The following is a 21,457-nucleotide window of genomic DNA, read 5'->3' as shown; positions in this document are numbered from 1 at the left end:
CTGGGCGGCGGGAGAGAAGAAAAAAAGGAAAAAGCACAGCTCGAAGGGGGGGGGGGGGGGTGAAAAGCGCAACGGACTGCAAGGCCCTTCCCCCCACCCAAGATGCACTCACACCAATCAAAGCACAGGCCGACTTACACCGGCAACAAAGACACTGCATAGTGGCTGCATGCGGACGTTCTCCTTTTCCTCATATCCACTGCATACGCCAAGTCACGAAAAGGGCCCAAGGACAGCAACCCCTCCAGTGACAGTAGTGTCAGAGTCCCAGAACTGCTACCCCAAGCTAGAGGGAGGGGAATCAGCGCAGCACACTCCACCACCTGGTACCCAGGGTGCCCCACATGCGCCCCACAGGCATCCTTCCTACGGAAGCACCAACACAGCACCTGACGCGCCCCCAGCTCAGGCAGTGAGCATGCTGGGACTCTCACTTACGAGTTGAATAAACAGACTCCTCAACAACCAGGCGGCACCCAGCTAGAGGGGGCAGCACAAAATAAGGAAACACATGGCAGATGACATCACAACGCCGCAAAGATTGCAGAGCCGGAACCAAGACACCAGCACGTGGTTGGATACCACACAGGGCACGTTCATGCAACCATTTCAGCCATTTGGTGCCCGCACCGGCCTCCGGTGGGAACTGTGGCTACAGCAGTTCGAACTCTCCCTCCACACCCGCAAGATTGAGGATGAAGAGGGCATTTCTCATGCTTAACCTAAGCACAATGGCCCTTTGCATTTTCAACGCACTGCCAAACCGTGGTACGGATGACGACTACGTGACAGCCAAGGATGTCCTCACGAAGAACTTCAAGCCAAAAGCCAGCCACGACTTCGAAAGACTCAAGATGAGCCAGGCCAGACAGCACCCGCAGGAAAGTATAGACGACTTCCACAGCCTGCTGAGAGAGATGGCACTGTCATGTGACTTCCCGAATGAGGAGTTTGCAGTCAGACAACAAGTCATAAACGGGTTGTCCTCTGAAAAGCTACGGCGCACGGTCCTAGCTGAAGAAGATCTCCCGCTCGACACCTTCCTAGCCATGCGACGCCTACGCAAAAGGACGGATGAGTATGCGGCGGAGATGGAGCTGATCATAAGTCGCCTGCCCTTAGACACTGAACTGTCAAAGAACAGCACGCAGCCGACGATCAATGCCCTGAGGCAACAGAGGCCACGAGGGGGGCCACCCAGCACGAGACCGAAAGACTGCATATGGTGCGTGGGACAACACGGCAGAAACGAACCATGCCCAGCGTATGGCACCACGTGCCACAAGTGCGGGAAAGAAAATCATTACGCATTGGTGTGCCTGAGCTCTAGGCCCCCCAGGGACACTGCCTGCAGGGAAAACACCCCACGACGCAGAGACGACACAGGTGCCCGAGGATCCACCAGGCACCTAGAGAGACAACCGCACCGCCAAAGGAAACCAATGGAAGGCCCCGGAACAGCAGAAGTGGGCACGCTGGCGCCATCAGAAGAGTCAGATATCTCTAGCAGTAGCGAGGGAGACCAGTCTAGCAGGGAGCCGTCCCCCAGCCACAACAAAAGGACCTACAGTCGGAAAGGAGAAGGCACACATGATTTCAGCAGTGAAACCAGGGGACAGCGATGACCACAAAGGCGCCAGATCTCGCAGATGCACGGTACTGGTTGGCGATATCCCAGTCACCATGATGATAGACATGGGAGCCTCCATGAACATCGTCCCAGTCTAGAGGTTCGACAAACTTGAGCCTAAGCTGACGCTCCGACGACGCTCAGTTCTGCTCTACGCCTATGGATGCAAGAAGCCCCTCCCAGTGGTGGGGTACTTCAAAACAACGCTCCCACATTGCGGCATCAGTTGCAAGACCCGGATCCATGTCGTGGATGCCAGCATCGAAACTCTGCTTAGCTGCACCACGGCTGAGCACCTAGAAGTCATACAGTTCAACCGCTGTCACGATGCCCGCTCCCGGGGAGCCGGCTCAGGCCCTGCGTCCCCGAAAGCAGACATGAAGTCCCCGGGGAAGGTCCCAGCAACCCCTTATAGGGGCCCTTTGGACACCGTCCTGGCGCCTATGGCGCTAGGCTCATAGAAAACGTCAGTCCTGGCGCCATAGGCGCCAGGCTCATTATGAAAGTGTTTGGGTGCACTTACCTGATGCAGACCATGCTGCAGAACCTCGGCCTCCTTGAGGCCTGAAAGGAACTACTTTACCTGTGGGACTCATTTACCATCCGGGCGTGGTCGGGGAAGGATACATACCTGATTGGAGGAAGGACACATTCTAGGAACTTCTTCCAAGGCTATTTAAACCACACCCGATCAGCCACACATGCTTCGCGTTGTTCTGCATCTAGCAGCTGGACGCTCACCGTGTCTGCTCCTGCATCTTGACTTCTGCCACACCTGCCAGCATCCTGAATCACCTGCAAAGGAAGGGAACAAGAGAACAGAAGAAGGAAAAGGCCTCACCTGCTAAATCTGCATCCCAGAGACATTTCTCAGACAATCCTGAAAAGGAAGACATTTCTTTTTAAAAGCACATCGCATCGATCGCTGCAGCGCCGCATTCTACTCACCTTTACAGGGCGCCTCCATGTTCAGCAGCGACCATCCGGATTCGCAGTCGCGCCCCCGCGCCTAGGGAGAAAAAGACAAGAACAAAAGGTGAGAGAAAGAAGGGAAAAGGGAAGCTAAAACTCCATGTCAAGACTTACCTGTTGGGTCATTCCCTTTTCATTTCGGGTCCGCGCCGCATCCAGGCATTTTCGGACCCCGGCCCCTAAGGGGAAAAAGACATCAGCGTTAATTAGTGAATGAAAAGACATTACCAAAACACTCATTAAAGACTTACCTGATTTCCACAAGGATTTCACCGCTCACCTCGGGTCGGTGCCTGTTCCCCGGCTTTCCGTACCCCGGCCCCTATGGGGAAAAAGACACTAGCATTAGAACATTAATGCATGGACACAAGGGGAACCACTTATAGAAAAACTTACCTGGAAGCCAAGCAAGTTTGGTTCTCACCCATCCGAAAATCCAGTGACATAACTGGATACCAACGCGCCCCTGCATCAGAAGCAGGATGGAGAGCTCGTCCTTCCAGACCCTAAGGTGAGACGCTACAGGGAAGCACAGAAGGGTTTTGAGGAGGGTGCGAGGGGTAAGTGGGAGGCCGATTGCATTACCCCGCAGACAGTTAACCCCCTATTCTCACCTACAGAAGGATACTTCTGCGAGTCAGACAAGCCAGATCTGGGGCCCGGACCAGTCCGTCTTCCGAACCCTGCGCTTCACCTTAGACGAGGTCACAGCAGCGCGAACCAGGCCAGCGCCCCCGTGGGAGTCAGGTGAGCGTTACAACCTTGCAGTCCAACCCCCAAACATCGAGCTCCTTCTCAAAAAGCACAAGAAACTCTTCACCGGCATCGGGTGTCTCAAAGGTCGATCAGTGAAGCTCCACATCGACCCAACCATTGAACCCAGAGCAGTGAGACACAGGATGGTTCCCTTCCATATGAGGGCCACCTTGGAGGCCGAGCTCAAGATACTGGAAGACCTGAAGATCATCAAAAAGACGTCAGGAGCCACCCCGTGGGTCTCCCCCATGGTAGTCACGGCGAAACCCAAACAACCCAATGCCATGCGCGTCTGCATAGATATGCGCCTTCCCAATGCAGCCATTGGCCGAGAGAGTCACATCACGCCGACGATTGACGAGCTAATCATAGACCTCACTGGTGCAACTGTCTTCAGCAAACTCGATCTCTGATCTGGCTATCATCAGATCCACTTAGCCAAGGAATCCCGCTACATCACCACCGTCTCGTCACATCTAGGGCTCCGGCGATACCGTCGCCTCAACTTTGGAATATCCTCGGCAGCGGAGGTCTTCCCGAACGAGATTCACAGTGTGCTCCAGGATCTACCAGGTGTCACCAATGTCAGCGATGACATTTTGGTCTACGGAAAAACGGAGGCTGAACACACGGCCCGACTAGCGGCGACACTGCAACGGTTAGAAGAATCAGGACTTACACTCCATGAAGAAAAATGTGAGTTTGCAAAGAAGTCATTCAGCTTTTTCGGCTATGTATTCAACGAACAGGGTGTCTCCCCGGACCCCGGCAAAGTTAATGACATCAAAAACGCGAGAGCTCCGTCCACAGCGTCGGAAGTGAGAAGCTTCTTAGGCATGGCAACGTACTGTGGTCGCTTCATCCCTGACCTCGCCACGACCGCCGCCCCGTTTCGAGAGCTCATGAAAGCCAATGCCCCATGGCAGTGGGGCATCAGTCAAGAACAGGCGTTCAAGAAAATAAAAGACTCCCTTTCCAGCGATGCAACCATGGCGTTTTTTGAGATTCACCGCACCACGGAACTACTTGTTGACGCCAGCCCTGTTGGGCTCGGGGCAGTGCTGACACAGAGAGACAAGAGTGGAACAGTCTACACCATTGCGTTTGCAAACGGAGCACTCACGCCGCCTGAAAAAAATGATGCCCACATCGAGAAAGAGGCGCTAGCCATTATCAGGGGGTGCAAGCATTTTCATGTGTACATCCTGGGGCACCCGGTGAAAGTGCTTACTGACCACAAACCACTTATCCCCATCTTTGGAGGCTCAGCGCCACACCCACTGGCAAGAATCGAGCGGTGGCTACTGCAGGTGCAACAGTTCGACCTGAATGCTGACAACCCCACAGACTACCTGTCGCGCCACCCACGACCAGCCACGGTGTCGGAACAGGAAGCGGCAAAGATTGCATAAGAACATATCTGCCAAATTGTCGAGCATGCCAGACCAAAGGCCATGACGCTAGAGGAAATGCAATCCGAGACGGAGAATGACCCGTGCCTACAGCTCGCGAAGACAGCCGTTCTGAAGGGAGAATGGAAGACGTTCCTGTCAACAGTCACCTGAAGAACACAGCCAACACAAGAAATGTTACACGTGCTGTTCGGGATACGCCATGAGCTGTCCATGTCGGTGGATGGACTGATCTTGAAAGGACGTAGGATTGTGCTGCCGTTGTCCCTGCACAAGAGTGAAATCCAACTGGTACATGAGGGGCATCAGGGAGTCGTCAAAACCCTTGCATACCTCAAGACCCGCATCTGGCTGCCCCACATGCAATGTAGAGTGTTAGCCCTCGTTGAGACCTGCAGCGCTTGCCGGTCCTCACGCTGCCCGGGCCACCAGAACCCATGGAATGCCTGCCACGAAGCAAACGCAGGTGGGACTACATCAGCATCGACTTTTGCACAGTCGCCAATGAGACTTACCGGCTGGTGGCGATTGATGAGCACACGAGGTACCCCGAGGTCAAGGTCGAGCCCGTCCACTCCACGGAAGCAGAGGCGGTCACCACAGCATTAGAGAAAATGTTCGCCACGCATGGCATCCCGTCGGCGATCTGGAGCGACAACGGCCACCCGTTCACGAGCAAGGCATTCCAATGCTCTTAGACGATCTGGGATACGCCACCATCACATCACGCCGTACTGGCCACAAGCAAATGGAGATGCTGAACAGTTTATGGAATCCATCAACAAAACGATACGAATCGCAAAGGACAAAGGCCGCAGGTGGCTCCCCGAGCTCTACAGATTCCTACGCACGTACCGGTTGATGCCACACTCCTCAACCTACATCAGCCCTGCGGACATGATGTTCAGGGTCCCCATCCAAGGGGGTTTGCCCTTCCACCACTCCTGGAAGCCAGCCCCAGCCAAGTGGGAAGGCATAGAAACAAGGAGGCGGCTACAAAATGCCAAGGAGGACTTAGCCAGGAGGGCGGTGACCAGTGACCTCCAGGTTGGGGACACGGTGCAGGTAAGGACCCGGAATCGGAAAGGAAAGATGTCACTGCCTTACGAATCGGAACCATGGACAGTATCCCGGCGGGAGCATGGCCTCCTGTCAGCCACTCAGGGGAACGAGTCAGTGTCGAGAAACATCTTGCACTTCCAAAAAATCCCGCCGACATTGTGGGAAGAAAGCAAGACAGACAGTAGCACCAGAGGGAACCAGCCAACAGACAGGCAACTCACGAGAAGGACAGGGGAGGAGACAACCCTGGAGCCTCCTGTCTGCCAGGAAGAAGAAAGATGCAGGGACATACCCCCCGACGAGAGAGGAGCGAGCGGTATGCACTCCAAAAGCAGCCAATGCCATTGACGAGGCTGAAAGGCTACGTCCTCAATGGAGTCTATGTTCGTCCAGGCTGAGAGACAGTGAACCATGCCCTGACAAGAGACTTGGAGTGCCGCGTCAATGCCAGGTTGTTTTGAACAGTTACAAATGTTCCACACGCTGTGAGTGGCGGCAAAAAGCCACAGAGGACTCTAATGTGTGAAGGACCTTGTTTCTCATGTTTGAAAACCTGTTTGAATACAAGTGATTTTCATGTTTGAACAGCTATCTAAAATTTGATGAGGGATGTGATGTCCACGTGACCATGGTCGCATGGGCGAGTAAATATATGTGAGCGCGGAGCCCACCGAAAGGCAGTTCCCGCTCAGATACACCCACACACGGCATCTGTGTCTCTCTGTCCGCGCTGCGTGCGCTACACGGTGAAGCCCGGCCCCTCACCACACAACTGGGAAATGTGGAACAGGCGAGTTGGAAAAGAGTGAGGTGGTAGCCTGGATGCAGGATGGTAAGAACATCAAGGGAAGTAAGTTGAAAGAAAGGGATACTCCAGAGGTTGGGAAGAGAGAAACCTCTAACTTTGATGAGCGAAAACAACCTGGAGTTAGAGAAAGAAAATCAGACAACTGCGGAAGCTCTCTTAGTGTGGGGAGAGAGACCCCCAGATGTTAAAAGTAGAAGAAAACCATCATTGTGGTCAGAGGAGAAATAAAGAGAGACAATGCTGCCAATATGCTCTACACCTGGCGTACCAGTCGGTCAGGAAGCAGCGCAAGCACACCACAAATGGCTGAGGTGTGTTATGATTGGACCTGCGGTCACGCAGGCCAGTCGGACCATCACTAGCGGCACCCAGCATACACTTTATCAAGGGCAGTTGCAGGCTGGTTCATGGGCACATGGGCCAGCCCAGACGGTGTGGGGGTGTGGGGGGTTTGGTTTTGGGGGCACCCAACGCACTCTTATTGTTGCATGGATCACCCTGTGGCCAGTGGTCACCCAGTACGACATCAGTTGCCGGGTTCTCCTGGAGTTGCAACTGCTCTGTGGTCACGCAGAGGGACAGTAGCCTAGGGGCACTTAGGTTACACATGTTGGTCCTGGGGCACCCATACCAGCACGGCCGCAGGACTGCTCACATGGGGTAGGCCTGCAGGCCCAACTCAATGCGTCACAGAGACACAGTGCCATTCATGGAATCTTACGCTATTCTAAAGGATGTGCGTGCGGAAGCTCCTTTTATTTCCAGTCATGAAGTTGTCATGGCACATCATTAAAGGGGCAATACGTGTTCTTAAAAGGGAAACGCCACACTCCTCTTGTTTCATAACAAAACAATACCAATGGACATTAACCGATTCCCCCCGTTACAACACAGCAATACTTGGACCACTTAGGAAATGTAGGATAACCACTAAACACAAATATTGGTACTCAGGCAGTTGCAAACATAAAACAAACTGAGACACACTTTACTCAACAGGGGAGAACCGTAACTTCAACTACCCAAGGACACCACTGTCAGCTACTAGAACCATATAGAGCATGCCGAAAAATACACAAACAAATATCCTCACTGGGACCACTTTAAGCAATATCCATTACTTGAAGGCTCACAGCATCAACATACATGTTTGCGGAGTCCTCGCTAATCATTTTTGATTTTGCAGGAATCTAGTTAAAACTTGCACTTGTATCAGTCCAAGACGTAAGGCGCGTCTAATAAAAGCCCCGCTACGCGAGGGCAGTTCCGGGCACTCCACGATCCACAGGAGTCCGCGTCTCATTTGGCTGGCGCTGCGCAGCGGGGCCTCGGGCCGCAGGCCCCTGCATGCTCTTCCTCCCGCCGACGAATCGGTCGGGGAGGAGCACACAACACCCATCCTCGTCGCCATTGTTATGACTGGACCTGCGGTCAAGCAAGCACGTCAGACCATTGCTGGAGGGGGGGGGGGACCCAGCATATACTTTATCAAGGGCAGTTGCGGGCTGGCTCATGGGCCAGCCTGGGTGGGTGTTAGGGGCACCCAACACACACTTATTTTTGCAGGGATCACCTTGAGGCCTGTGGTAACATGGCACAACATCAGCTGGTGCAGGCTCCCAGACTCGCAGGTACTCTGCGGTCACGCAGAGGGACAGTGGCCTGGGGGCACCCAGGTTACACATGCTGGTCTGGTAGCACCCAGACCAGCAGGGACGCAGGGCCATGGTCACACGGGATAGGCCTGCAGGCCCATCCCAATGAAACACAGACACAGTGCCATTCATGGAGTCTTCCGCCGTTTTAAAGCAGGTGCATGCGGAAGCTCCTTTTATTTCCAGTCAGTCATGAAGCTCTCATGACATATCATTAAAGGGCCAATGCATGTTCTTAAAAGGGAAACACCACAAGGTGGTGCCAGGCTCAAGGAGAAAAAGATAATAGCAAGAAGAAAAATGCGTAGGCCTAAGAAGGGAGAATGGAATAGTGTGCAGAGGGAAGCCAGATGGAAAGGTTAGGTAGCGTCCAGCAGCCCCTGAAACAGGCACGATCCCTCCCTCCGACACCCCTGTCAATCTACCAAAAGCAGAACAGAAGATGGCAAGGGTGTCCTGGTGACGAAAGCCCTACCAATAGTGTTTGTCGCAATCTAGAGAGGAAGCAGAACAACTCTTGGACACCTTTCCCCTGGTGCTGGTAGGGAAATCACCACCACCAAGAGGACTTGTGAGAAGGAGTCTTAAAAAACACCTCCTGCTGTGAAAAGACAGCTTTCTTTGTGGATTGCTGGGTTATGGGGACCCGTACATTGAGATTGTTTGGTTCTAAAGTGACTAACCTATTGCCTACTTGTTTCAAACTAAGGTGAACTATCCTCAACTTTGATCGTTTTCCAATCCAAGGAGAAGATGTCCTATTTTCTCTTCAATTTGACATCTTTTCTTTTGTTAGCTATAAATACAGCTCCTTTAAAATCTTAACTAATTCTATGCTTACCAATGATGCCCAATCAGTTATACATCATCCTGCTTGACACAATCACTGTATACATATGTTATGTCCCGATTGTTAACCATGAGTTCGGTAATGGATCTGCTTTACATTGAGACTTTGTTTTAATACACTGCAATGCTTTGTTTATCAGTTTTTGTATTGTTGACAGTGTGCATGTTGAAGCCTTTCACAAAGTGCCGACTGTTTATTCCAGTTGCTAGTCAGACTACCTAGCATAACCCTGTGAGATGGACTGGGAATGGCACAAGGTGTCAGGTGATCTAACTGCGTTTTTTTTATTTATACTTTTTCGGACTTTGGAATTTAAGTCCCACTGGAAAATGTTGTTCTTGGTAGCCACTTGCTCAATGTCATTGGGGGTTTGATGTCTCATTCCGGTGTCAATGTTTCGCTCTAGCAAAAGCTCACATCAAATTTCAGCAAGCACAACTTCTTGCTGTGGTACATTTCTTCATTCTTGTAATAACCTTGAACATCAGGTTCCAGCATGCAAACTGTGTTATCCTCAATATCCTCACTTCCGTTGTTCAGCCAGACTCTTGCCATTGGGCTTCTTCCCTCCGATTCCTCAGCTCTGTGACATTTGGCATCCTCACACTCATCCCTCTCTCAACAGGCCTCTGCTCATCTTAGTATCGACGGTTCTCCACTTGCAGATTTTTGGTACTTTTTTTTTTAAACAACTTTTTATTAAGGTCTCAGCAGTTACATTGGCACCCAATCAATACATCACATGGTTTTACATACAACAATGTCTTCACCAAAAGTTCAATAATTTACAGTCTACATAGCTTTTTTGTTATCCGAGGGCAGGTCACCCCTGATGGGGCTCCAGATGTCCTTTGGTCAGCTCATGCTCGGTTGGGTTAGCACATATTGTTCCTCGCATTCATTTGCATAGGTTTATTCGCGTAAAAAGGTATTCATGGTAGGGGAGTTCGGGCTTTTCCATGATTGCAGTATACATTTTTTGGCGATAGCACATGACACATTAAACAGCCTTCTGATTTTTTCGGAACATTTCCCAATATCCCCGAACAAGTATTTTTGGGGGGACAAATACGTGGGGATTTGTGTAAATTCTGTCAGCGTAGCTGAAACCCTCTCCCAGAATCGAGCCACAACCGGGCACTCCCAGTACATATGATAGGATCCCGCTTGCGGGGACTTACATTTGGGGCAGTCACCTGTATCACCCGGTGTGAATTTAGCAATTCTGGCTGGGGTAAAGTGCAGTCTGTTAAGGATTTTAAACTGTATTTGGCGCAATCCCGCATTGAGGGACGCCCTTCTTGTAAGCGTACAGTATCTTACCAATTTCTCTTCAAGAATTAGCATTTTCATATCAGCTTCCCATTTCTCTTTCACTCGGTTGGTCGTAGGAGTGTGGGTCTGTATTGTCGTATACAACTTGGAGATTCCCAGCCCACCTTGTGTTGTAACCAGTTGTATGCACGGGTGGGAGAGGGGTTCATCAGGGAAGGATGGCCAGTGTGCTTGAAATGCAGACCTCATCCGATAGTACTGTAATGTTCGGAAGGATCCTCCTCCCACACCCCTCAAGAATACTGCAAGGGTCACAAACTTCCCGTCTATGTACATATCTCCCACCTTCATCTCTGTATCGGGGTCCCAGGCTTCCTGGATGCCGATGTCGAATGTCGGGGGGGAATATTTGGGTATTTCCATAACGGGGCCTCGGGGTTATAGGGGATCTCAATGTCCAGTTTCTTGTATATGGCCCCCCAGGCTCTCACTGTGCAGCTAACAGGGTCAAATTCACATGAGTCCTTGTGTCTTGTATCAAAGATAACTGACCTAACGTCTGTGGGTGTAGTAGTATACTCTATCCACGTGTGGGGTGAATTGTCCTCCTCGTCATACCAATGTTTTGCAAACTGCGCCTGTGCCGCCATATAATAGAGCTCAAAATCTGGTGCTGCTATTCCCCCTTTTTCATATGGTTCTATCATCTTTGCCCACCCAATCCTAGCCACCTTTCCGTTCCAAAGGAATGACACTGTCATGGATCGAAGTTTGGAGAAAAATTCCTTACCCGGCCATATAGGTATGTTTACGAATAGGTATAGCAGTTTTGGGAGTACAATCATTTTAAGAATGGCAATTCTACCGTGTAGTGAGATTGGGAGGTGTCTCCAGGTCTGTAGTTTGGTATGCAGTGTTTGTAGCGCCTGGTCATGGTTGTCAGCATGCAGGGTCCGTCTATTACTTGAAACCAGGACTCCCAGGTATCTGATGTGTCGCTCTGACCACTTAAGGCCGCACATCCGAGCCGGGCGGTTTGTGGATGGGGTGAGCGGGAACATTTCTGATTTAGCATGTTCACCGTTTACCCAGAGTACTCCGCGAATTTGTTGATGTCTGCCACAATAGGAACAATGTTTTTGTCTGGTTCGCGGACGTACAGCAAGGTATCGTCCGCATATAGGGATATTATTTGAGTGGCACCTTTCAGTGGTACACCCTTGTTAATATGTCTCAGACGAACCGCAGCCGCCATGGGCTCTATTGTCAAAGCAAAGAGGATAGGGGAGAAGGGGCATCCCTGTCTGGTGGCACGTCCCAGCTCAAACAGCTCGGATATAGTTCTATTCGTGCACACCCTTGCACCCGGGGCTGTGTACAGCAGCCTGACGTACTTGATATAGTTGGGGCCCACCCCGAACACCTCCAGCACCAAAAAGAGGTACTCCCAGGAGACCGAGTCAAACGCCTTCTCGGCGTCAAGGGACACCGCGACTGCTTGCTTGCTCGGGTTGATTTGCGACATTATGCCGAATAGCCTACGCAAATTTAGGGCAGTGGACCTATGGGGAATAAACCCGCTTTGATCTGCATGAACCAGCGTAGGTGTTATGGGTAACATGCGATTCGCCAGCACCTTCGTGAAAATGTTGGCGTCTACATTTATCAGGGACAGGGACCTATAGGATGACATGTCTTGTGGTGGGCGTCTGGGTTTGGCCAACACTGTAATGATGGCCTCACGCATTGTCGGGGGCAGCATTTGTTTCCCCAGAGCCTCTCCCCACATCTCTAATAGCACAGGTATCAATTCTTCCCAGAATTCTTTATAGAATTCAGCACCGAGCCCATCCGAGCCGGGTGCCTTGCCAGACGTGAGTACCTTTATCGCCTCAGTAAGCTCCTCGGCAGTGATAGGTTGTTCGAGTGCTAGTTTGCTTTCTTCTGGGATTGTAGGGAGATCTAGCATAGCAAGTTATCTTTTAATCTCATCGGGGGATTTTCCATTTCTATTCTTATACAAATTTTTGTAAAAGTGAACAAACTCATCATTTATTACCTGTTCACTTGTTATGATCTCGTTTTGTGCCGTTTGGATCGCTGTAATCGGGGTCATATGTTTTTCGTGCTTAACCAAGTTGGCCAACATTCTCCCTGCTTTATTTCCTTCTCTGTATCTGCGAGCCCTGATAGGGGCTGCTGTATATTGTACTTCCCTTGTTGCCAGTCGGTCAAAATCCCTAAGTAACTTATGTATTGCAGCCAGGGTGTCTCGACCATGCGTGCGGCTGTAGATTTCTTCTAGTGCGTTCAACTCTTTCTCCACCCCTTCCAGCCCACGGCGCACTTCCCTCAAAAGACCAGTGGTCTTAGATATTAGGGCCCCCCTCGCCCAGACTTTGAAAGCCTCCCATACTGATGATATGTGTTCTACAGAACCAATGTTGTCTGTGAAAAAGTTGGCAATTTCAATGTGCAGGGTTTCAACAACATTCGGGTCTTTTAGTATGTCTCTTGGCATTCTCCATATCCTAGTTGGTCTGGGGACATCTTTCAAAACTATCTCCAACATCACCGGGGAGTGGTCCGATAGTGTACGAGGAAGGATTTTGCAATTCTGTAGGGTATGCGCTATGTTTGTGGATATAAACCAGTAATCTATTCGTGACTCATTATCATGGACAGAAGAATAGAACGTGTACCGTCTGCTGGTTGGGTGGAGCACTCTCCATGCGTCCACTAGAGACAGTTGCGGGATAATTTGCTTCAGAACTAGTACCGTCTTGGTAGGTGCCCTGGTTACCTTAGTAGATCTATCCAGGGTGTGGTCTAATATCACATTAAAGTCCCCTCCCCTTAGTACCGTGGTCGCTTCATGTTTGGCAAGGATCTCGAGCATGTGTAGGTAAAAATCAGGATCGTCCAGATCGGGACCATAGGTGTTCAATAAGGTTATTTGTTTCCCTGCTATTTCCCCCCCAAACCAGAACATATCTACCCATCGGGTCCGCCAAGTGGTCTTTGGCAACAAAGCTAAGAGAATTATGTATGAGGGTGCAGACCCCTCTGGACTGCGATGAATAGTTTGTGTAGTAGCGAAATTTGCCCTATTTTGCCAGTATTTTCTCGTTAACCGAGCCCTGTGCATGCGTTTCCTGTAACATTAAAATGTGAGGCCCATGTCTAGTGACATAATTGCCAAACTTTCTGACCTTCATTGGATTGTTCAGGCCCCGGACATTCCATGACATTAATCTTATCTTCTGCCCGTCACCCATTTTTTACATTTTTACATTGTACCATACAGTAATGACCATCAATGCTCAAGTGACTAAAATTAGAGTAGCACCCATGCCAGCGAGACCATGTTTTAATTAACCTACAACTTCCAACAGTGCATGCTCCCTCTCCAGGCTCCTCCACATCCCAGGTCCCTAACATGCCCTGGCATCAATAACATTCTGTAACTTCCTGATTTCCCCAACCCCACCCTCCACCCACATCATCCACCCCAACTTGACGATGTACCCTTAAACCTTTTAGGAACTTTCCTGTGGGTGCCACGTTGTCGTCACGGGGCAACCAGAGCGGGCGCACGACCCGCTTCGAAGGTTACTCAGAGCCCCCCAGCGGGAGCAGAAATCCGTTCCACATCACTAAAGCAGCAACAGAGGATATGTGCACAACCAGTTTCAGTCAGCAGGGCCCCGGTCTCCACCTCCCGAAGGTGATCTTCCGTTCTGGTCCGGCCCACGGCCTCTAGGTGGTAGGGGTATAGTTGCTTCCACATACGCCTGAGCAGCGGCCGGGGTCTCAAAAAAGTGTGTTCTTCCTCCATACTAGATTCGCATTTTGGCCGGGAATATTAGCGCATATGGGACCTGTCGTGCCCTCAGTAGCCGCTTGACCGGCTCATATGATCGCCTGCTAGCCTGTACTCCCGCAGCAAAGTCCGGATAAACATGTATGCGGTTCTCCTCGTATTGTAGTGTCCCAATTTCTCTAGCCTTTCTGAGAATTGCATCTCTGTCTCTGTAATTCAACAGCCTGGCAATGATGGTGCGCGGCGGGGCTCTGGGTTTCGGCACGGGGGCCAGAGTGCGATGTGCTCGCTCAACCAGGAATTGGCTCAAAAAGGATTCTGTCCCAAAAAGAGCCTTAAGAAGGTTTTCCATTTGCTGTTCCATTGCGCCTTTCCCGAACTTTTCAGAAACCCCCACAATCCGAATATTGTTCCTTCGGGATCTGGATTCTAGGTCCTCGCATTTACTTTGCAACGCGTTCATGCCTGCCTTAAGCTGCGCTATGTCGCGATCGTGTCGCGCAATGGTGTCTTCGTTTGTACCAATTCTGTCTTCAGCCTCGGTGATTCTGAGGCTCTCCTTGTCGACTCTGGTTTTCAGTGCTCCTATGGTGTTAACAATGTCATCTAGCTTCACATTTAGGGATAGGAAGCCATTCTGCACTATCGTGGTAAGGCGATCAACCCTGTCGCCGCTGTCCACGCCAGGTTCAGCCGTTGATGTTGTCGACAGGTCTGGTTCGTGGCCGACTGCCTGGCTACTGGTGAACGAGTCCATCGGGCCTTTCTTTTTCCCGGTCGCCCCCTCTGCCGCTTTTTTCCTGTTTCCTCGTCTTACCCATGTCCGCCACTCCAGCTGGGTGACCAACACAGCCCGACAGGGGCAATGGATCCTGTGGGACTATACCGCGGGGGCAGGCCGCGTAGGATATTATTTGTCGAGTGGGCTTGTTCAGGCCGGGGGACCACAAAACTAGTGATTCACAGAGCCACCAATGTCCAGGCACCAGTGGTAACTTATTAATTTGCCCACTTACAAAGGACTGTGTCCTCCCACGAAGAAAGGAGCTGCACCCCAGCCGCTGAATGCCGCACAACTCACCGTCTCAGCGGCACCACGTCCCGTGCCGTCCCCGCCGCCAACTTGCAGGAAATATAGCACGTGTGGCACGCCCCGGCTGCAGGCCAGAAAATGGAATCGCTCCCTCGGCCACGGCCCAAGCCTGGGAGGAAAGGATATCACGCCGTCTGACAACGGCCCGCTTCCCAGCACCCGCCGCGTCACGGCAGGGAGCACCAGATCTCACCCAACTGGATCGCCTCAATAACCGCAAAGGCAGGGCCCACAAGCCAGCAACACTCGCCCGCACAGCCTCGTGTACGGGACCCAGGGGGAGACACCTCAGTCAATCAGCAGCGCCCACGGGCCAGCTCTGTGACCGCGGCACAGCAGCCCCACCTCTCTATGCCTCTCTGGCCAGAGCGTCAGCGGCGCGGGGTGCAGACCAGCCGGACATCCCACTCGGCACACTCCCGGGCCTTCTCCCGCTCAACCCGCCAAAGCTGATATCTCTGAGTTTTGGTCCGCCGCTCTCAGGATTTCAGTCGGGTGTGGACCGTGTCAAGGTGCACCCTCTGCTCGACTTCGCTGTCCGCTGGTGGCTCCGAAACAGGATTCAAATATAATTCGGATTTCTATCGGGCCGGAGCTCTCGCTTCAGGCGGCCATCTTGGTCGTGCGCAACAGCGCCCCCCCCCCCTGATTTTTGCTACTTTGGGCCATGAGAACTGTTAGGCACCAGTTCTCTTAGGGACCACTGCAAAAGGCTTGAGACTACAGGTGTTGGCAGTAAACCCAATTGGTAGCAGTCTGTACCACCCAGATTTACCTGGTAGCTGTGGCTGAGCACCCAGACTTCTCTCAAGAAGAGTTAGACAGTATATAGAATATACAAGATAGGTACCAAAATACAGTAGCACAAGCAAACACTGACCAGAGCTTTGGTATCAAGTATATAATTATTTATTTAAAGACACACTTAGAAACACTCTAGCACTATTATTATAACCAAGTTCAAAAACACAGTCACTATTAATATATGTACATCCCTTATGCCTTATTAGACAAGTCTTAGTTAACACCACTTATTTCCAGACAGAGGTGAGCGCTTAACTAAAGATGGCACTCCAATAAGTTTAAGAAAAAAGGAGGGAAAAGGCAGAAATTAGGAACAGAACACAACACAATACTTTAGAAGCACTCAGCAAAGCAGGAAAGTCAAAGTCTACTTGTGAGCAAAAAGTTCAGAGGCCAGGCTCCCTCTTGGAGAGAGTGGAACACCAATGCGCCCAAGATCACACAGTTTAAAAGGCTTGGAAAGTCTTGCAGTCTTGCAAAAGGAATCAGTTCAGCTCAGAAAAGTTCAGTTAGCCAGCCTAGGGGCGACCCAGTGGTAAGTTGAGGATTTACGAGACACCCCACACAGACCGTTGCGAGGGAGGCCAGGCGGACACAGTACCTTGAAAGTGGGGAGAATCCTCCAGCGGGGGCAGTTGTTCCTGGCAGTGGATGCAGGTCACGGTGTCGTCCAGAGGCAGAGATGATCTCGACGTGGAGGAAAGCTGAAGGTCGTTGCACTGCCAGGGAAGAAACCAGCCGCGGAGTTCTCCGGTAAAAAGGTACTACTCTTTTATTCGTGGTAGTGGAAAAACGTGGTATGCGGGTTGCCGGGGTGCTTGGCACAGGCAAGGCGGCCACGAGATGACCCGGGAAGGCGAAAAGGCGGGCAAACTGGTTATCCCCACCAGTCAAAGGAAGAAGACTCTTCGGGATGAAGATCTCCTCTGTCGTTGGAAGAAGTGGTGAGTCGGTTCAGCAGGGCTCCACCCGTGGCGTCGTCGTTGCAGGTCGGCTCAGCTTATCCCTCTTCGGATTTTTTGGTCCTGTGGCGACGTCTGAAGTCCCAGTCCCCAAAGCCCTGCTTTTATGCAGAAAACCCCCATTCATCAGTCCTAGCTGTCACTCAAACATGCTAAGTGGTGAGCTGGGCGGCTCACCACTGGGCCAATCACACAAGAGTGCGACTTGAGTTGCCGAGGCAACTCAGTCCAGGGTGCCTAAACCCCCTCCCACACCCCCTGTGGTACCCAGACAGAGTGGCACCACTTTTGGAGGCTTCTGTGGAGAAGCCCGCCAAAAAGTGGAACAAAGGGCTCGACTTGGGTTGGAGTCACAGAAGCGAACACCAGCGCCATTTTGGAACTGAGTTCTGGCAAAAAATACCAACCGGTGAATTAATATTAAATAAATAAACCGGCGGTATGTTTGAGGTTATGTTAAAAAGTATTAACCTCGAACAATGAGAAAATCCCATAGGAATATATTCGCGGTTGAATATAAAAAGTAGTTTCCACTGCCACCAGCCAAAACTCGCTCGGGGGGACTGGACAGTGCCCCCTCGAACAACAAACCGAGGGGCAATCGAATCGCCCCTACCAGTACGCCCACAATATGGTGGTTTGTACTGGTTCTGTTCACAATTTAGGACTAGTAAAGCCAATGGTGACTTTACATGCCCTGGGAGACAGTAGTCAGTCCCAGGGTACGGAGTCTATGTTTGGGGGTTACTATGACACCCCGGTGTTACGGCACAGAGGGTGCTGTGTAACACATACCAAAAACACGTGAAGCCCTATGGAGTAAAAGACCCCACAGCCCATAAAACACATTCCAAAGTCAAAGGATATCTCAAATCATGTCTAAGAGTGGGAGAAAAAGAGTCTCACTCTTAGCAGGAGAAAAAATAAACCCCAAAAAATCCAGCAAAGCTGCTGAGGGACTCACTAGGTTTGGGAAATTAGCCTCAACAGAGAATTCTCCCTAACAAGAATTGTGTGCAGCTCAACAAGACTACCACAACTAAGTTTTCCTTCCAGCTCACAGGTTCAGCTCTCCTCTGCTGTGGTCTTCTCTCCACAATGGATCTGTGATTCATCCCAACTACTGCAAAGGGTTCTGTGATGAGACCTCCGTGCTTCCACTCAATATCACTTCAAAGTCTGGGGAGGATAGCTCAAGGGCAACGTGCTCGCCTAGGAAGCAAGACGACACGGAGCAACACAGGTCCGATCCCCGAGTCCGTGCTTAGAAACCTCTGGGCATTAAGCATGTTATAAATAACCTAATCATATCTTATCACACCCAGGTAAGAAAAGATGTTCGGTTATAGCTGCCATTTTCAGGTTTTCAAGGCTGGTATACTCAGGGGAGGGGGTAGTTCTATGCTCCTCGCTCTCCTGTTGTGGAGTAGGTCACACACCAAAATGTTGATGATGTGCAAATCACAGGGAAACTGTATAAACCAATGGTTTGTTTATTGAGCGTTTAAAATGTATCTGCGTTGTACCCTGTCGTAGTGACGAGTCCAGCACTGTTAAAACTGAAGTGTGTTTATCACTTATTGGAAACAGGGCTGAACTGATTGGTTTGGAGTGTTAAGCTAGCCTGCAAGAGGTGTGGTGTGCTCAGTGGATGGACCAATCAGATGGTGGCGGGCTAGACTGCCGTGGGATGTTTCACTCTTATGCCTAGGGCATTCTCAGTTTTGAGAGTGTTATGTCAAAAGCTAGGAGGACACTTATAATGCTGCAGGGTGGCACACAGGCAATTGGTACAAAAGAGGTTTGCTGATCACAATTAAACATTTAAATACAAAATAAATAATCTGAAATGCCCATACCTACGGAAACGTCCAGCATATACATCTTGCTAGGCTTCAGGGAAAATGGCTTAAAGGACACGGCCTGAGAGGAAATACCTACGAATGAAAAGGGGATAAAAAGCAAAATGTAAATGCAAACTTGACAACTGTATGCATTAAGTTCATTGTACTGATTAAAAGGTTATGATCCGTTAATTCAATGAGCATTTCATTTGGGCTCGCAAACGTGCATTTGTTTGCAAAAACATGTGCGATCCTAAAGAATGATTAAGAACAATGATAAAATTGCTCTGCATCCCCATATCTGTTCATCCTCACCGGCTACGGAAACCATTTACAAAACTAAATGCAGGGTCCCAGATACCCCGCACTTGTTTTTCAGAAAAGGACGAATATCTGCACAGTTGATGAGTGAATTCAGTGGTTTTATTTAGAAGACGACGAATAGTATTTTTTGGTCAGCGGACACGTGTTTCGACCTCTAGGGTCCTTAGCAAGGCTATTGTGTAGGTATATTGGCCCTGATGAAGCTGGGTGGTGGTTCCTGTATAGGCCATCCAGTTTCTGTCTTGGTTGGGTTAAGCGCCTATTAGGCTGAGGGATTCTCGTTCATACATGTTCAAAGTCCTCGTTTGACTTTGAGTGGAAATCAGACACAGATGTTTAGCCTGGGCGCGGATGCCACAGCTACAACCTCCTACATTGAGTCGCTTGATGAACCCACCCTTTAAGGTGACACTTAAGTACAGACTTTTCCGGTCTCTCTAAAATACTTCCTTGTAGAAACACACCCACAAGTTATTTTTTGTCTTACTTTATAGAACACAATTGAAGCTAGAAAATTGATGAATTTCATGAATGTAAGTAAAGTTTTGCTTCTGATGAAGGGAGCTGTTTCCAGAAACAAGTCAAGCTAATTTTTTTTATTTATTGACTGCTTAAATGTACATATTAGAATATCTAAATTCTTTTGATGTATAAATCTATATAATAAATGTTTGATAGAATTGAATAACAAATTGAGTCATTAAATTAACATGGATAACTTTATTTGATCTCAAAAACTGAATGATAATTCTTGAATTCGAATTAGTCTTGACTGAAAATTGAATCACTACATGAGGTGTGCAGGGCATGCGAGTGTCCATCAGATAAGTTTACTACGTTTCATCTTTGAAGGGGACCAACAAATACAACGTACGACTCACTGTTGAGTAAACATTAAACCTAGATGATTTTTTTTATCTAAAAGGGCCTGCACAAATGCGATTCCCACTCACCATCCAAAAGAGCAAAACCCAAATCTCTACTCCAGATCTCCCTTCCATGTACAAAAGCAGAATTCTTATCTACTAGTGCAAGAAGCTTATACACGGTAGAAGCCGAAAGAGGCTCACTCAGACAAATGTATTATATAGGGGGCACTATGCACAGAAGCATTCAATGGTGCAAATAATAATTAAAAAACCTTGTAAAGCACACAGTAACAGCGGACTTCTGATAGGCGCAGCTTATATTTAACACGGATGTGCCCCAAAGAGATGATTGGACTAACGATTGCGCACCACAAAGATACTCTGTGCCCTTGTGAGTCTGCTTACATGGATAGCTGTGTGCATGATTACCCCATTTGAGAATAGTGGGATTCACCATGCTGAATCCCGTAGAGGTCCTATGGGTACTCCTGCATTAAGTGTTTTCCTAGGAAGAAACCCAGAAATATTTGAAAATAGCGACCTCCAGTGACTGGGTGGCTTCTGAATTTTTGAAGAGATACATCCTCCCGATTAAAATTCAGGTTCATGCTCAGCTTCCAATATCCCCTTCTAACAGGGGAGATTGCACAATTACTATGTTTTGATAGGGAGGAAATTGTGTTTTATTTTCCCACTAATAAATTTGAAAACTGGCATTCTAGTTAAAGGAGAGTTTGAGTTGGCAGGAAGAGCCCCAACAAAACTGCCAACCTCAGAGAAGGCATGCAGACTCGATGGCGGGGCCTGCTAGGTGATGTCTGATTTAGACCCTTTTGGAAACAGTAAAGACAAACAGCAACTTTGGTGTGAGCATGCTAGGAAAGGCCATAACTAGAGGGCACAGAACGGGAGAAGTAGAAAATAATTAAACCATTGCGTACATACTGTGAGGGATCAGAAACGTTAAGAGGACAACTCTGAAGGTTTCCCAACAAAAGCCATTTTATTATATTAAAAGGTTGAATTAACGCATTACTATCCCTACCCTGACAATGATTTCCCTGCCTAAAAAAACTAAAAGAAACACTAACAAAGGATATCTGTCCCTCACAATTATACATAGAATAATTAAACAAGGAAATACATGGCAGTTCAAAACAATAGGATTGAATTCGTAACGTAACCATAGTCTCTCTCTATAACGTGGGCAAATTCCCCTTTCAACAGGTTTGAATACAATTCTGCTTCACAGTTCAAGAAAAGGGTACGACGTCCGTTCATCACCGTTTCTTTTTCGCTGCATTTTTGGACGCAGATT

General features: G+C 49.6%; 1 protein-coding gene across 1 annotated transcript in view; it reads right to left on the bottom strand.

Moving 5' to 3' along the window:
- PKD1L1 (polycystin 1 like 1, transient receptor potential channel interacting) overlaps positions 1-21,457 on the bottom strand; it is a 2,330,280-nt gene that overhangs the window by 1,563,938 nt on the left and 744,885 nt on the right. The window contains exon 18 of the mRNA XM_069613333.1: positions 18,962-19,039. Within this exon, the coding sequence (XP_069469434.1) occupies positions 18,962-19,039 (78 nt within the window). The remainder of the gene's footprint in view (positions 1-18,961; positions 19,040-21,457) is intronic.

The sequence above is a fragment of the Ambystoma mexicanum genome, chromosome 5p (genome assembly GCF_040938575.1).
Source record: "Ambystoma mexicanum isolate Mex_15411 chromosome 5p, UKY_AmexF1_1, whole genome shotgun sequence".
NCBI classification, from domain to species: Eukaryota; Metazoa; Chordata; class Amphibia; order Caudata; family Ambystomatidae; genus Ambystoma; species Ambystoma mexicanum.
The sequence above is the reverse complement of the archived record's forward strand: the minus strand, read 5'-3'. Positions and strand labels throughout refer to the sequence as shown.